Raw genomic sequence first — 18,115 nt, 5'->3', positions numbered from 1 at the left:
GCTCATATCTATACCGACAAGGTACTCTGAGGCCCTTCACAGTTTATACATTTTTTCACAATGATATATGGTTGTTGAAGTTATGAATTCTGAGACACAATTATGTAGCACCTTATAATGGGTTTACAAGGTGCTACGGCACATTCAGCAGCAACTGCCAGGAACACTGGAGCATCCCCTTGCCTTAGGGATAAGTGTTACTGGGAACTTTTACGTGCATAACGCCTTTTCGTCCCATCCAAAGGACGAAGCAGTAATGGTTAAGTGTCTTGCTTAAAAGGATACTAGTGTCATGACTCTCCAACCCCCACTCTGCTGATTAGAAACACCAGAGCTTGAGTCGGGTGGTCTTAAAGGCAGTGGACACTATTGGTAATTACTCAAAATAATTATTAGCATAAAACCTTTCTTGATTATGAGTAATGGGGAGAGGTTGATGGTATAAAACATTGTGAGAAACAGCTCCCTCTGAAGTGACGTAGTTTTTAAGAAAGAAGTAATTTTCCACAAATTTGATTTTGAGACCTCAAGTTCAGAATTTGAGGTCTCGAAATCAAGCATCAGAAAGCACACAACTTCGTGACACAAGGTTTTTTTTACCTTCTTTCATTATTATCTCGCAAATTCGACGACCGATTAAGCTCAAATTTTCACAGGTTGGTTATTTTATGCATATGTTAAGATACACCAACTGTGAAGGCTAGTCTTTGACAATTACCAATAGTGTCCACTGTCTTTAACCTCTTAGCCACGACGCACCCTTCAGTTTGCATCTCCTGAACTCTGGAATTCACTATCCAATAGTAACAAAGAACTTGCTCCTCTCTAGAACAGTTTGAGTCTATTTTGAAGAAATCACTTATATTTTTCTTTGTATGACTGTTGTGGTTCTGTCTGTATTTTCTGTAATTTTTGTTTTCAACAGTCCTAGGGGTCTTTCTCTTGACTTTCCAAAAGTCATAATCAGTTATCATAATAATTTCTAAATAGATATAAAGGATCTGGGTACTTTTTCAAAATGTCCATATATTTACATTAAACTTACAGGGTTTGAAGATAATGATAGAAGAAAGCTTCCCTTCAAGTTTTACTTACTGAGGTGCTGTAGTTTTTGAGAAATGAGTAACAAAATGTCATGAAAATACGTTTGTAAATTATTAAAATAATTTTCGTCTCATGAGACGAAAATTATTTTCAACCATTGTTTTACTCATTTCTCAAAAACTACAGCACCTCAGCATGTAATATTTTCAGGGAAGCTTTCTACCATCATTATCTTCAAACTGTGTAAGTTTAGTGTAAATCTGTGGACATTGTGTTTTTTGTCATACAAAAGTTACATAGACCCTTTAAAGTGCATTATGTTAATGTGTCTACTTTTAGATATTGACGAATGTGAGATAAGCAATGGGGGCTGCGAGTACAGATGCACCAATACCATCGGTGACTTTGAGTGTAGCTGCCCTGGTGGTTACAAGCTGCTACGGGACGGCCAGTCTTGCATTGGTAAGTTCAGATGTGATTAAGTGTGCGTCTCTGTACTTAAGGCCATTGGTCTCGATTTCAGCCAAGGATCTGGGTACTTTTTGTAAGACACAAAACACATTGTCCACAGGTTTACATTAAACCCACACAATTTGAATATAATGATGGTCGAACGCTTTCTACTATCATAATCTTTAAAAAGTGTAAGCTTAATGTAAATCGGTGGTAATTGTGTTTTGTGTTACAAAAAGTACCCAAATCCTTTAAAGGAACATTACAGAATTGGTATGAGAAAAAATCGTGAAGACCACAGGTTTACATGAAACTTACAGGATCTAACAATGATGATAGTAGAAAACATCCCTAATTTCCCGTTTGGAATTTATCGCTCAGTGAGTGTTTTATTTTATTTTAAATTGCATCGATGTCGTGCAAAATGTGTAATCGTTTTTTCACTATTTTCTCATGACCCAGATGGCCAAATCTCAAAATTCTACAAGTTTGTCATTTTATGTATAATGGTGGATTATATAAAGTGCTTACACTGCCAGCAACTGTTTTGTTAGCAAACACCAATTCTGTAATTTTCATTTAAGATGAGTTGTCAATATTGCTGTTGTTATTTGTGTTGTGACGTATCAAATGTTGCTTAGCAATTACGATTGATTCAGGGTTAAAACAAATCTTGCTCTTTGTGTTTGGTCTGCTTTATCATGGGTTTATGCTTAGTATTTGTGCTTAGCTTTGGTCGTCTGTGTTGGGTTCCCGGATGAGTGCAAGGTATGCATGTTCTTATCTGCAAGTTGAAAATGTTGTACTGCAAATTTAAAAATGTTGTATGCAAGTTGCAAAATGTTGTCTGCAAATTTGAAATTGTTGTCTGGAAGTTGAAAATGTTGTGTGCAACTTTAAAATGTTGTCTGCAAGTTGAAAAATTACTGTCTGGAACTTGAAAATGTTGTCTGCAACTTGAAAATGTTGTCTACATAAGACATAGTAACTTTATTAAACTTCAAAAAGAAAAACATTTCATTGCTCGCACAGATTTAACAACCGCACAAATATGAAGAAAAAAAATATCAAAAGGCAGATACAAACATTGCACATGAAACAGTTCATGCAGAAGAATTTAAGAATTTAATTTATATACACAACTTGTCTGCATGTTGAAAATGCTTTTAAAGGTTCTTTTATGTCAGATTTAGATGAGTGTGCTGTAAATGCTACTTGTGACCACACATGTCTAAACTTCCCTGGAGGATTTCGCTGCTTATGTGATGCGGGCTACCAGGCATATGGAATCACTCACTGTGGCGGTGAGTAATTTTTATTTGTATTTTTTATTTTATTTTACACCGCATCCAAACCGCGCAAGCGCAAATAACAGGATGGATAAAAATATTTGACATTATTAATGGCCCTGGACACTCCAGTAATTGTTAATAATTGTTAGAATGGTAAAGAGCAATGAAGAGCTATTGATAGTATGAAACAGTGTGAGAAATGGCTCCCTCTGAAGCTTAAATCGAAGTCAGAACCAAGTCAGTTTTGATGCCATTAATTTTAAGTGTGATTCCCAAGTATATACTTTCCCTTATGAAATAACTTTGTGCTTGGGTTCTCGTGTTATAGTTAGCGCCAGTTTTTCCTTTCTAATACCGATAAACAACTTCTATGAATTATGGTCCATAATTGTCTGTCGCGGATAGCCTTAGGCTCTCTCATAATCTCCCGATACTGCTGCGCTGCGCGAGGCTACTGCTCTCCTGACTACTGCTCTCGCAGTCGTGAGACCAGAAGTCTCGCAGAGCAGCAGACTCGCAAGATAGTTGCGAAGACTTGAAGACAGCTGCGAGAGAGCAAAACAACTTGTCTAGGACCATGGCTGTTTGAGAGTCGCGGTCTCATATTAACGCAGATGTAATTTTCTCCTGATACTAGATGTGGATGAATGTTCGATCGACGCCGGCGGTTGTCAACACACCTGTAGGAATATTCCTGGATCCTACGTGTGTGAATGCAGGCCTGGATTCCGTCTACATCACAACAAGAAAGACTGCATTGGTGAGACAAAATCAAAAGCTAGACCTGATGGACATACCCGCTGGGTATCCATGCACTTTGAATGTAAACACCATTGGTAACTAACGGTAAAAAAATTCTACCATTTAAAATACCATTCAGTACAACACTACCATTGGACTTACCGTTGGGTACCATTCACTTGAATGAAAACACCATTGGTAACTAATGGTAACGTAATTTTACTATTTAAAATACCTTTAAGCACATCGCTACCATCGGACTTGGTAACTAAATGGTAAAAAAAATTCTACCATTTAAAATACAATATTCAGTACAACACTATCATTGGACTTACCATTGGGTACCATTCACTTTGAATGAAAACACCATTGGTAACTAATGGTAAAAAAATTCTACCATTTAAAATACTGTTCAGTACAACACTACCATTGGACTTACCATAGGGTACCATTCACTTGAATAAAAACACCATTGGTAACTAAAAGTAAAAAAAATGCTACCATTTAAAATACCTTTCAGTACAACACTACCATTGGACTTACCGTTGGGTACCATTCACTTGGAATGAAAACACCATTAATGGTAACATAATTCTACCATTTAAAATACCATTAAGCACATCGCTACCATTGGACTTACCATTGGGTACCATTCACTTGAATAAAAACAGCATTGGTAACTAATAGTAAAAAAAATGCTACCATTTAAAATACCTTTCAGTACAACACTACCATTGGACTTACCGTTGGGTACCATTCACTTGGAATGAAAACACCATTGGTAACTAATGGTAAAAAAATTCTACCATTTAAAATACCATTAAGCACATTGCTACCATTAGACTTACCATTGGGTACCATTCACTTTGAATGAAAACACCATCGGTAACTAATGGTAACATAATTCTACCATTTAAGATACCATTCAGCACATCGCTACCATTAGACTTGGTAACTAATGGTAAAAGAAATTCTACCATTTAAAAATACCATTCAGTACAACACTACATGTACCGTTGGACTTACCATTGGGTACCATTCACCTTGAATGAAAACACCATGGGTAGGCTAACAAATGGTAAAATAATTCTACCGTACAATTACGATACCGTTATATAGATACACCATTGAGAAACCATTGCAATTCTCAAAAGTGCTTACAAGTAGGTCTGAAAACACTCAAGGAGATGATGACGTTTTTCATCTGGAATTCCTCTTCTAAATGGTAGAAAATGTACTCTCTTAAAGCCATTATACACTTTTGGTAACCAGTATTGTCCAAGTCCCACACTTCGTGTATCACAACTTAAATATAAAATAACAAACCTGTGAAAGTTCAGGCTCAATCGGACATCGGAGTCGGGAGAAAATAACGGGAAAACCCACTCCTGTTTTCGCGCGTTTCGCTGTGTCATGACATGTGTTTATAATAAATTTGTAATTCTCGCTATAGAGAATTGATATTGTTTTGATGTTTTCTCAAAAAGTAAAGCATACCATGGAACAATATTTCAAGAGAAGTCTTTCACCATTACCTTCTGTAACCCTGTAAATTATTTGTAAATCTGTGAACTTTTTTCCTTTTTTTTCTGTACCGAAAGTGTATAATGGCTTTAATGTAAAAGAGTGAAAAACACCACTCTTTACATTTCAAGTTGTCCCTCATATGGCTCTTTAAAAAGAGCGGTGAATATTTCACTCTTTTAAAGGGGTTTCACTCCAGGACAGAGTGAAAAATCATTCAAAAAGATACAAACTTCAATCTGAAAGAGTGGAAGACCACTTGAAAAAAGGTTGTCCCTCATATGGCTCTTCAAAGAGTGCTTTTTCACTCTGTTGCATTTAGAGAGTATGACTTTGTTTTTTTGAAACTCATGGGTTTGAAATTTGGAATTCGGGTTTGTCTTATTCACAATTTAAGCAGAGAGCTCCCGATGCCTGCCACTGCGACCGCCAGCCAGAGTCGTCCTTTCCTGCAGCCGTGATAGAGACGAAGAGACTTGCTCCCTAAGGTGCGAGTCTAATTACCATTTTACATCATCGGGTAGACTAGCCTACACGTACCGATGCGGAGACAGTACGCACTATCGGTGGACAGACGGAGTGAATGCAACAGAGCTGCCGTCCCAAGAAGAAGAAACGCTGCCGAGCTGCTCTGGTAAGTTTAAAAAGATCCCTTTCAGGGGATCATCAAGTTTGTGGGGAAAAATGACAAGACCAAAGGATCTCAAACTTTTTACTGGCCCAGATTTGTTCTGACAAGACCAGAAAACAGCTTGAAATCTATATACACCAATGTGTGTTAGCACTACTCGGTACTTACCCGAGCTCTGTGAAAAAAAAAAATTGAATAAAAACTGCCGTTAATTTGAAGAGTGATTCCAAAAGTGTACCTTTCCCTTTAAACAATTGTTCTCCCATTTTTGAGATTTTTAAGAATAATTTCACTTTGAAGTTATGTGGTTATGGAAAATCAAATCTGTTTTTGTCCCCTCATCAAAACTATCCAAAGTTGCTCTACTTTCTAACCAAGTAACTTCTTATTGTCATTAATTTTAAAGGCAGTGGACACTATTGGTAATTACTCAAAATAATTATTAGCATAAAACCTTTCTTGGTAACGAGTAATGGGGAGAGGATGATAGTATTAAACACTGTGAGAAATGGCTCCCTCTGAAGTAATGTAGTTTTCGAGAAAGAAGTAAATTTCCACGAATTTGATTTTGAGACCTCGGATTTAGAATTTGAGGTCTCGAAATCAAGCATCTGAATGCACACAACTTCGTGTGACAAGGGCGTTTTTTTCTTTCTTTATTATCTCGCAACTTTGACGATCGATTGAGCTCAAATTTTAACAGGTTTTTTATTTTATGCATATATGTTGAGATACACCAACTGCTCAGGCTAGTCTTTGACAATTACCAATAGTGTCCAGTGTCTTTAATAGTGATTACCAAATGTAAACCTTCAATAATTGTTCTCCCATTATTCTTGCGTGTTCAGCCTCCGTCAACGCCCCGACCTACCACCACAAAGCTCGGTTCACCTTCACGGTGGAGGACTGCCAGCTACGTCGGTTCAACCGCTCCGAATCCGTGGTAACGGATTTTCTAAGTAAGAAGTTATCAGGTATACCACATACAGCAACTTGCTTTTTATTTTTCTGAATGTTTGCTAATCCCTTGTTCCGCAAAATACATCGGATCTCTCGCATGAAGTATGGGAATTGCACATTTGCACGTGAGCACTAACACTACACAATGGGCAACAGTAGGGATGGAATTTCATCTTTGAGAGGGCAAGGCCATTTTCATTTTGCAAAGGGCACTGCCGTTATGGAAAAGTCATTGGGAAACTTTTGAGGGGGCACCAGGGCCAAGACCAGGGGCATCGGAGGCCTGCGTGATTGTACTGTTAGCATATTTAATGATGAAGGCTTATTACTACGATGCTTGTCTGTCCTGTTTATCAAACCTTTGCTTATTTTGTCATGAAGTTTTAACTATTGTATGGCCGTCTCCCATTAACATGTTCCTTCTGTTCCTTTATTGGTGACTTTGATCCACTGCACCCATACCCCCCTCTTCCTTACCATAGGTGACTTTAGTCCACTGCACTCATACCCTCTCTTCCTTACCATAGGTGACTTTAGTCCACTGCACTCATACCCCGTCTTCCTTGACATAGGTGACTTTAGTCCACTGCACTCATACCCCCTCTTCCTTACCATAGGTGACTTTAGTCCACTGCAGTCATACCCCCTCTTCCTTACCATAGGTGACTTTAGTCCACTGCACTCATACCCCCTCTTCCTTACCATAGGTGACTTTAGTCCACTGCACTCATACCCCGTCTTCCTTGACATAGGTGACTTTAGTCCACTGCACTCATACCCCCTCTTCCTTGACATAGGTGACTTTAGTCCACTGCACTCATACCCTCTCTTCCTTACCATAGGTGACTTTAGTCCACTGCACTCATACCCCCTCTTCCTTACCATAGGTGACTTTAGTCCACTGCACTCACACCCCCTCTTCCTTACCATAGGTGACTTTAGTCCACTGCACTCATACCCCCTCTTCCTTGACATAGGTGACTTTAGTCCACTGCAGTCATACCCCCTCTTCCTTACCATAGGTGACTTTAGTCCACTGCACTCATACCCCCTCTTCCTTGACATAGGTGACTTTAGTCCACTGCACTCATACCCTCTCTTCCTTACCATAGGTGACTTTAGTCCACTGCACTCATACCCCCTCTTCCTTACCATAGGTGACTTTAGTCCACTGCACTCATACCCCCTCTTCCTTGACATAGGTGACTTTAGTCCACTGCACTCATACCCCCTCTTCCTTACCATAGGTGACTTTAGTCCACTGCACTCATACCCCCTCTTCCTTACCATAGGTGATTTTAGTCCACTGCACTCATACCCCGTCTTCCTTGACATAGGTGACTTTAGTCCACTGCACTCATACCCCCTCTTCCTTACCATAGGTGACTTTAGTCCACTGCACTCATACCCCCTCTTCCTTACCATAGGTGACTTTAGTCAACTGCACTCATACCCCCTCTTCCTTACCATAGGTGACTTTAGTCCACTGCACTAACACCCTCTTCTTTTACCATTGGCGACTTTAGCCGACCAAGCTTACACACAAAAAAAACACCCAAGCCTTAGCACAATTGTCATTTCTAGTGGGTGCGTTCATTTAGCTTCCCTGGGTCTACCCCGCGGTGCTCACTCGGGTGAGCCCCTGACAAGAGCTAAGCGAACGACCACTCACCGCTTTCGTAGTGACGTCGTTTACCTGGGGCCAGCCCCCAAGTGAACCACTCCACAAGCAGGGCACTGGGGGCTGACCTGGGTGAGCCCCTGGAATGACGTCAAAAGCTATTCTAACGCTTCTATTCTGAACCACCACTGCATGCAAAATACACGCTGCTCCAAATAGCACAGGCCTGAAGGTCAAGCTGCGTTTCCACTGTGTACTTAAAACCCAAGCCCAGAGTCGGAGCTCAAGCCGGGGTTCGTGTAAGGCCCCCAGGTTCACTCTCCATTCCCAAGCTTACCATCAGTGGAAGAAAAATATTGGATCAATCCAATGATGGGCAAATAAAATCAGGTTGCTACTAAGAAATCTCTCCAAATTTGAGTTGAAAGCTCTGAAATGCTAAACACCAACGGAGCACCATATGACTGTGTACAAAGGAGTGTTTCAGATTACAGATCACACTGAGGATAGAAAGACAAAGAAGTGTGACAATTGTAGACCGATCTCACTGATTTTTTTATTATATGAAAGGGAAGAACTTATTACTTATTTTGCTGTCAAATATGTATTCAAAGAGATAACGGAGTTTGTAAAAATGTTGTTGAAGAATGTGTGCTTCACGCTTTAGTGGTCAAACAATGTGGTCACCTTGGGCCCAATTTCATCGCTTTGTTGCCGTAAGCAAAGAATCGGCGCTTACGGAAGCAGGGAATTCCGCGCTGTAATCACAAATTAGCGGGAATTTGGGCTTGTGCGCATGCGTATTCCACATTCCTAGGCATTCTACTCTGACAAGGCTAGCGCAGAAATTCTGTGTATTAGTACCATGAATTAGTAGAGCCATGAAATTGGGCCCAGTTGTTTAATTGTCCAAACAATTCAGTAGCAAAAAGAGTTATCTATTTCAAATTTCTCTCCTTTCAAAACGATTTTTCGGTAGAAATTGACGGAGATGGATGCAGTGGGTTGTGTGAGGTGAACTTTGTTAATCTGACATGCCAGAGTGACAGCAACCGCCGTGGGAAACGCCGCACACGAGTTCTTGGTAACTCACTCATCACGGCCGACTTTGAGATCGCCGTCAGACCGGAACCACCAACTTGTAAGTGTACACAAAAACTCAAAGAACCATAAAAGCAGATTTTGTAGCTTTTTCAGTGCCTTTTGCGTTATGAACCTAAAATGACCAACTGACGATTTCACCAAACTCTTCCTAACTGTTCCTAACTTGGGATTAACCAAGTAAAAACTTACATGTACTTGGTTAGAAGTACAGCAGCTTTCGGCAGTATTAAAGGAACACGTTGCCTTGGATCGGTCGAGTTGGTCTTTGAAAAACGTTTGTAACCGTTTTTTATAAAATGCATATGGGTAGAAAGATGTTGTAAAAGTAGAATACAATGATCCACACAAACATGCCTCGAAATTGCGTGGTTTTCCTTTTACCTCGTCAACTAACACGTCGGCCATTTATGGGGGTCAAAATTTTGACTCCCATAAATGGCCGACCATGATAGTTCGCACAGTAGAAGGAAAACCACGCAATTTCGAGGCAAACTTGTGTGGATCATTGTATTCTACTTTTAAAACATCTTTCCAACCATATGCATTTTATAAAAAACGGTTACAAACGCTTTTGTTTTGACCAACTCGTCCGATCCAAGGCAACGTGTTCCTTTAAGCATTTTGAGATATAATTTAAAAACTGTTTATCCATTTCTATATTCTTGACTTTTCCTCCCTGAAGCCGATTGCGATGTGGATTGTGTAACGGCCAAGACCAAAAAGAAAATGAGGAAGACGATCAACAGACTCAAGTATGCCATCAACCGGGAAAACTTAGTGGTGACCTTTAATGAGAACACGGAGTACCAGGTCACCAGGAGGTCATTCCGAACGACCTCTGAAGTGGAGACGGCGTGCCAACCCGGCCATCTCATGGTCAATAATAAGTGTGGTGAGTTAACGTTATTGCAGTTTTTGTTCTCATTCACTTGTTGTTGTGGGCAATGCTGTAGTTGTTAGTGTTGCCCAATATGTGGCAGAGGGTGCCCCATTTCTTAAAGGGACACATTGCCTCTGATCGGTCGAGTTGGCCCATGAAAAGTGTTTGTTATGAAATGTTCTCATTCACTTGTTGTTGTGGGCAATGCTGTAGTTGTTAGTGTTGCCCAATATGTGGCAGAGGGTGCCCCATTTCTTAAAGGGACACATTGCCTCTGATCGGTCGAGTTGGCCCATGAAAAGTGTTTGGTATGAAATTGATATGGTTTGACAGATGTTTTAAAGGAACACGTTGCCTTGGATCGGACGAGTTGGTCTATGAAAAGCGTTTGAAACCGTTTGTTATAAAATGCATATGGTTAGAAATATGTTTTAAAAGTAGAATATAATGATCCACACAATTATCACTCAAAATTGCACAGTTTTCATTTTACGTCGCGAACTAACACGGTCGGCCATTTATGGGAGTCAAATGTTTGACTCCCATAAATGGCCGACCGTGTTTGTCGAAGGCATACTTGTGTAGATCATTGTATTCTACTTTTACAACATCTTTCTAACCATACCGATTTTATAAGAAACGGTTACAGAACACTTTTCAAAGACCAACTCGACCGATCCAAGGCAATGTGTTCCTTTAAAAGTAGAATATAATGATCCACACAAAACGTGCCTCAAAATTGCATGGTTTTTCCTTTTACTTTGCGAACTATAACACGGTCGGCCATTTTATAGAGTCAAAGACTTGACTCCACAAAATGGCGTAGCTGTAATGGGGAGCTGTTAAGAGTATAAAATAATGTGTGCAACGACTCCCTCTGAAGTAATCTTTCGAGAAAGAAGTAATTTTCCACGAATTTGTTTTCGAGACCTCAGATTTAGAATTTGAGGTCTTAAAATCAAGCATCTGAAACCACACAACCTCGTGTGACAAGGGTGTTTTTTCTTTCATTACTATCTCCCAACTTCGACGACCGATTGGGCGCAAATTTTCACAGGTTTGTTATATTATGCATAGTTTGTGATACACCAACTGTGAAGACTAGTCTTTGACAATAACCAAAGGTGTCCAGTGTCTTTAAAGGTGAACTTTCAGGCCTGAAAGTTAGTGCCCCTTGACTTTTGGATACATAAAACAGATAGACATCAAGCTTGGAACTGAATGAGTCTTTGTGTTTGTGTTTTCTTGGCACAGTTGCTTGTAGCATCGGGACTTACCACGACACGTTTACTTCTCACTGTGCCCCGTGTCCGCCTGGCACGTATCAAGACCAAGAGGGCCAACTTGACTGTCATAAATGCCCACAAGTGGACAATACCGGGATTTCTGGTGGATCTGATATATCCCACTGTGGAGGTGAGTCTCACAGCAGTTCCAGTTCACACAAAGTTCTGCGGTCAACGTTCCTTCCAATATGCTTCACCTAGACTATGGAACTCTCTTTCCAACAATCTCAAAGACTGTTCCACGCTAGAACAATTAAATTCTTACCTTAAAACCCATATTTTTAATCACAGAAGCACTTAGAGACTTCATTTTGTAATATGCGCTATAGAAGAACAGCTTATTATTATTAATATTATTATTATTATTACCCAATCACATATAGCCTTTTGGAAACCGTGCTATTGTTTTCTTTATTTTAAATAGTCGCCTTTTTGAGGTATGGTGGATGAGTACTGTTTGGTTTGGTTGTATACACACGTATTTACCCAAACCTTATAGTGTTGTAGCATTGTGTCCGCCATATCTCAAAAAGGCTTATGCAGGAAGAATTATCCTAAATCGGAAAACATACGCTAACATGCACTACTGATGTTGACGCTTTTGTGATAAAAACTGATATATTTTTACATAGCTACATTATTTCGAAGTGAAATGTTTCTCAAAATACTTTTTATTAAAAGCGGTTGCAAAATTTGTATTGCCATTAATTTTAAGTGTGATTAGCAAACATATACCTTCCCTTTAAAGGCAGTGGACACGTTTGGTATTTACTCAAATTATATATTAGCAAAAAAATTAACTTGGTAACAAGCAGCGAATAAGTGTTGCTAGTATAAAATAGGAGTTACTGCAACAATGGAAATGGGCACTTTTCACCTGTAAGCACATACTGCGACAACAATACTCGACCGATTTTTACAAACAAGGTGTCAAAATCACCATAATTAAATTGTCCGTCTCCTGGTATTTTAATTTTTAGAATACGAGTAACAGTTTTAAAATTATAGGTGCTTTTACAACAGATGCGTTACTTTTTTTGCTGTCTTTAGGTGTCAAATGTTTTTTAAGCTTACATTCGTCGTTTTCTTATACTGTTATATTTTCTCAGTAATATTGTATCTTGTTGTACTGTTTGTTGAAATCTTGGCCGAATAAATAATCTCCTGACAATGACTAGAGCAAGCTAGTCGAAATGTTGAGACCAATTCAGAACTGACTCCGCGGTAGTACAGTGAATTACAATCCTATAAGCTAAAGTAGTAGTCCAGTCTATTTTCTATACCATCCGCCCTGGTAATAAATAAACAGCAGGACAGTTCTTTTCAGAACTGAGAAGTCTCCCGAACCTCAGATTATCTACTCCGCGGCAGTAGAATAAAGCAAGACAGTTCCCTAAGAACAAACTCTAACTGGCAAGTAGATGCACACATGGTGTTACCGCAAACCAAATATAAAGCAAGACAGTTCTCTAAGAACCAACTCTACCTGGCAAGTAGATACACACATGGTGTTACTGCAAACCAAATATAAAGCAAGACAGTTCTCTAAGAACCAACTCTACCTGGCAAGTAGATACACACATGGTGTTACTGCAAACCAAATATAAAGCAAGACAGTTCTCTAAGGAACCAACTCTACCTGGCAAGTAGATGCACACATGGTGTTACCGCAAACCAAATATACAATAATAATAACAATAATAATAACAATAACAATAATAATTTGCTTTGTAATCTCCTCAAGGACAATGCAACCCTGGGGAGTATTCCCTGGACGGGTTCTCTCCATGCCAGCCATGTCCTGTAGGCACGTACCAAGCTGAGGCCGGGAGGACGCATTGTATGTCATGCGGGGGCGGTATTCAAACCCGATCATCCGGCTCAACGTCGTTTGCTGATTGCCAAGCGAAGGGTGAGGGATTTTTTTGCTTGACGTCTTGCACATTCATATAAAAACGTTGGCAGGTTAAAGGCAGTGGACACTATTGGTAATTACTCAAAATAATCATTAGCATAAAACCTTTCTTGGTGACGAGTAAAGGGGAGAGGTTGATGGTATAAAACATTGTGAGAAACGGCTCCCTCTGAAGTGCCATAGTTTTCGAGAAAGAAGTAATTTTCCACAAATTTGATTTTGAGACCTCAGATTTAGAACTTGAGGTCTCGAAATCAACCATCTAAACGCACACAACGTCGTGTGACAAGGGTGTTTTTTCTTTCATTATTATCTCGCAACTTCGATGAACGATTGAGCTCAAATTTTCACAGGTTAGTTATTTTATGCATATGTTGAGATACACCAACTGTGAAGGCTAGTCTTTGACAATTACCAATAGTGTCCACTGCCTTTAAAGGGAAGGTACACGTTTGGTAATATTACTCAAAACAAATATTAACTTAAAAACTGACTTGATAACGAGCATTGGAGAGCTGTTGATAGTATAAAACATTGTGGGAACGACTCCCTCTGAAGTATCGTAGTTTTTGAGAAAAAGGTAATTTCTCACTAAAATAATAAAAGACTTCTAGCTAGAAGTCTTTTACTCCTATCTGAAAGCACACAAATTCGTCCAACAAGGGTGTTGTTTCTTTCATAATTTTCTTGCAACTTCGATGACCGATCGAGCCCAAATTTTCACAGGTTTGTTATTTTATGTTTATGATGGGATACACCAAGTGAGAAGACTGGTCTTTGACAATTACCAATAGTGTCCAGTGCCTTTAATACTGCAGTAATGCTTTTCAGATTTAAATTTGGGGGCATAAAATCGGTATTTTGACATAATCACGTTTTTAAGTGAAATGTTTTTACATATTAAAAGCTGCTATAGGCATCTTACTAAAAGTTTGATTGCCATTAATTTGAAGAGTGACCCTTTAACACTGAAATAGAAGATTGATGTTACAGAAACTTTATTTCCGGTTATAGAGAAATGTCCGGCTGGTAGTTACTATGATGTGTCACGGCATCGGTGCGCCCTCTGTCTGTCGGGAACCTACCAGTCCAGTCCACTAATGAACTACTGCGTCAAATGCCCTGGAAATACCACCACAGATGGCGACGGCACAACATCTTCCTCGGAATGCAAAGGTAGGCCTATGTGAAAAAAGTTGTGTTTGTTAGAAATTTCTCTGAAGAGTTTTCATTGTTGGGTACCAGTTTTTATAAAGTACTTTTCACATCCGAATTATTATTGTTACTGTTATTATTAAATTGTGAGGTCTTCAAGTGCCTTATTATTATTATTGTTTTGTATTGCTGTTCTGTGTGATATTATCTGATTTTTGGGGGATTTTTTTTGTATTGTAATGAACTGATTTTTTTGTAATCCTTTTAAAATGAAAACATGATTTTCCTACTTTTCTCTCGCTTTGTTATTAAATATTTGTATTGTCCTTGAATTTTCTGTATTTAAATGTTTGAAGTTAGAAATGGAACTGTTTTAAACCTTGTTATTGTACATTTTGTGTTGATCCCACACTGTGGACATAATGTGTACCTTTTTGCATTGAATGAAGTTTGATGCAACTACAACACATAAACAATGTATTTGATGTGTTGTTGCTGAGACAGTACCGAACTCAAGCTCTGGTGTTTCTGATCAGTAGAGTGTGGGTTTGAGTCCCAGTCTTGACATGGTGTGTTGTGGTCAAGCGGTTAAGAGCACCAGATTCAAACTCTGGTGTTTCTGATCAGCAGAGTGTGGGTTTGAGTGTCGGTCTTGTCACTTTTATCCTTAAACAAGACACTTTTAAACCATTATTACTTCGTTCTGTGCATTTTTGTCAACTTTTAATTTATGTTTGAACTTAGATGTAGACCTATTTTTAAACTTACTGTACATTTTATGTAGATCTCACACTGGAGATTATGTGTAACTTTTTGCATTTGTTGTTCAGTTCAACTTAAAGATTTGTATTAATGGCAAGGTTCTCGTTGGTGTGGTTTTGTTTTTCAAACTATATGTTTAAATTTCGAATTGTAATTACTCAGCTTACTTTTATTTCCATACTGTCATAAACAAAGTGATATGATATACACGGTCGTCATAATGATTAGTATAGGCTTAAAAATGCTAAGAGTTTAGAAAATAGTTAAAGGAATGTTACAGAATTGGTTAGAACAAAAATCGTGAAGACCACAGATTAACAACTTACACAGTCTAATGATGATGATGATAAAAACATCCTTTGAAATATTTCTGTCTGAAATATCATATTTGATGAGAAATAAATAAAACTAGTTTCCCGTTTGGAGTTTATCGCTCAGTGAGGGTTTTATTCATTTTTGTTTTGGCATCGATGCAATGCAAAATGTGTACTTGGTTTTCACTGCTTTCTCGTGACCGAGATGGCCGATCGATCTCAAACTTTTGCAGGTTTGTCAGTTTATGTATATGGTGGATTACATAAAGTGATTACACTGCCAGCAACTGTTTTGTAAGCAAAAACCAATTCTGTAATGTTCCTTTAAGTATGGGGGCCAATTTGATGAGCCAATGCTTGTAGTTTTCAGCCTGTGGACAAACGGAGACAAGACAAAGACAAACAGATAAATGTGTAGGATGTAGAGAAATTAACAAATCAACTTACAAAATAACAACACCAACGTTTAATTCACTAAAAAATGATTAATATTTTATTCAGGTATACATATAGAAAACATATAAATATATGAAAAGATATTTCAATGATTCGTAGTGAAGCTAGACGGTAGGCTTAATTTATGCTCTGAGCATTTCAATTACTGTTTCAACCTAAACGTAACTTAACCATCATTGCTTCCAATTAAAAAAATATTTTGGTTTGGGGCGGGTTCCACAGATCGCAAGTGTGGTGGTGTAATCGGAGATTACATGGGTTACATTGAGAGCCCAAACTACCCCGGTAACTACCCTGCCGGGATGGAGTGCGTCTGGAAGGTGGCTGCTCCCAAGGGCCGTAAGATCATCGTGGTGGTGCCTGAAGTCTTCCTACCGGTCGAGGATAACTGCGGGGATCAGATCGTCATGAGGAAGACGAGTAAGTGGGATGGGCATGGTCCTAAGGAGCCACGCCCTCTTTTCTGCTTCTTCTCTCCAATACATTCTTATTTTGCTAAGATGTAGAACAAAGAGGATTCCAACAGTTTTTTGCCCTCTGTGCTACATGTCTTTTGAACTTCTTGCCTTTTGAACTAACTTGCTTTAGTCATCCTCGATGACTAGAGAAAGCTAGTCAAAACATTGAGACCAATTAAGAATTCACTCCGCTGCAGTGAAGTTTATAACAAGACGTCCCCCTTCAACCCCCAAGCGAAATTAGTAGTTCCGGCCGATTTTCTACCTTCCACCCAGGTATTAGATAATAAGCAGGAATGTTCTTTTCAGAACTGAGAAGTTTGCAAAATTCCCCCAAAAAATTATTCCGTGGTAGTAGACACAAGTTCTCAAAAGAACATAATCTACTTAGCAAGGAGATACACATGGTGTTACCGCAAACCAAATGTCCATTGATACCTCACCATGCAATGCCTCAAATCCTAAATAACTTGTTCATGCTATTTATTACTGTATTCATTAAAAAACAAAAATGTAGCAAGTACATATACATGGTGTTACCGCAAACCAAATGTCCATTGATACCTCACCATGCAATGCCTCAAATCCCAAATAACTTCAGCCTGCTTTATTCATTAAAAAACATAAAAGTTTCATTTTATTTTACTTACAGTTTCACCCCTGTCCATGACAACATTTGAAACCTGTAAAAACGTTACCCGACCAATTGCATTTACCGCCCAGAGTAAAAAACTGTGGATTCAGTTCAAGTCGGATGCGTTCAACTGCCACTCTGGGTTCCAGATTCACTACGCCACCTACGACGGTAAGAGGACATTGTCTGTGCTATTAGGACCCCTAGACTGGTCCCCTTTGTTTAATAAAGACAGGCAATTAAATGGGCCTAATTTCATAAAGCTTGTAAACACACAAACTTGCTTATCACTGAAAAGTATTTCCTAGCAGAAACAGGTTACCAGCCCAAAATATTTAAGTTTGAATTGTTGTGGCTGGTGCTCGACTCAATATTTGCTTAGCAAAGAAATTTGTTCAGCAGTAATTTCTGAATTTGGGCCCTGGTTTCGATTTCACAAAAAGCTAAGATGGATCTTAACTGCAAATAAATCAGAGTTGCTTAGTAAAGTGTGATGTCACAACACAAATCACTATGGTGGTACCGACAATTTGCCTTTCGATGGATTTTATTGCTTTGTGATATTGAGACCTGGTCTAACACCACTTCTTAACAAATTTGCTCAAACTAGTGTACACCTTTTGACCTACACTGACTGATGATGACATGTATAAAGTTGGTTGTAGTGACTTTCCTAAACCCTCTGCAAGTTTGGTAATTTCTCCCTTTATTTGACAGAAAACTATGAAGAGCTAATCAAGGACATCGTTGGGGATGGAAGATTATACGAGTCTGATCATCACCAGGAAATTTTAAAGGTAACTTTTAAAGCTCCTCAAAACAGTCGTTTAGTTTTCACTTCAAGGGATTGTATACTTATCTTATGTCACAGGTTTTCAAGGACTA

At 38.9% G+C, this 18,115-nt stretch overlaps 1 protein-coding gene across 8 annotated transcripts in view; it reads left to right on the top strand.

Annotated features, from left to right (window-relative positions):
- Positions 1-18,115, top strand: part of LOC139953885 (signal peptide, CUB and EGF-like domain-containing protein 2) — an 84,533-nt gene that overhangs the window by 60,765 nt on the left and 5,653 nt on the right. For 5 of the 8 annotated variants that reach the window (XM_071953484.1, XM_071953483.1, XM_071953482.1 and 2 more), the window contains 13 exons: positions 1,384-1,506; positions 2,685-2,801; positions 3,427-3,549; positions 5,452-5,688; positions 6,534-6,659; positions 9,246-9,407; positions 10,053-10,262; positions 11,505-11,666; positions 13,281-13,448; positions 14,466-14,627; positions 16,361-16,558; positions 17,249-17,401; positions 17,948-18,027. In XM_071953484.1, the coding sequence (XP_071809585.1) occupies positions 1,384-1,506; positions 2,685-2,801; positions 3,427-3,549; positions 5,452-5,688; positions 6,534-6,659; positions 9,246-9,407; positions 10,053-10,262; positions 11,505-11,666; positions 13,281-13,448; positions 14,466-14,627; positions 16,361-16,558; positions 17,249-17,401; positions 17,948-18,027 (2,021 nt within the window). The remainder of the gene's footprint in view (positions 1-1,383; positions 1,507-2,684; positions 2,802-3,426; positions 3,550-5,451; positions 5,689-6,533; positions 6,660-9,245; positions 9,408-10,052; positions 10,263-11,504; positions 11,667-13,280; positions 13,449-14,465; positions 14,628-16,360; positions 16,559-17,248; positions 17,402-17,947; positions 18,028-18,115) is intronic. The other 3 variants (XM_071953480.1, XM_071953479.1, XM_071953481.1) reach the window with 3 other exon arrangements.

The sequence above is a fragment of the Asterias amurensis genome, chromosome 22 (genome assembly GCF_032118995.1).
Source record: "Asterias amurensis chromosome 22, ASM3211899v1".
NCBI classification, from domain to species: domain Eukaryota; kingdom Metazoa; phylum Echinodermata; class Asteroidea; order Forcipulatida; family Asteriidae; genus Asterias; species Asterias amurensis.
This window is presented reverse-complemented; position numbering and strand designations above follow the sequence as displayed.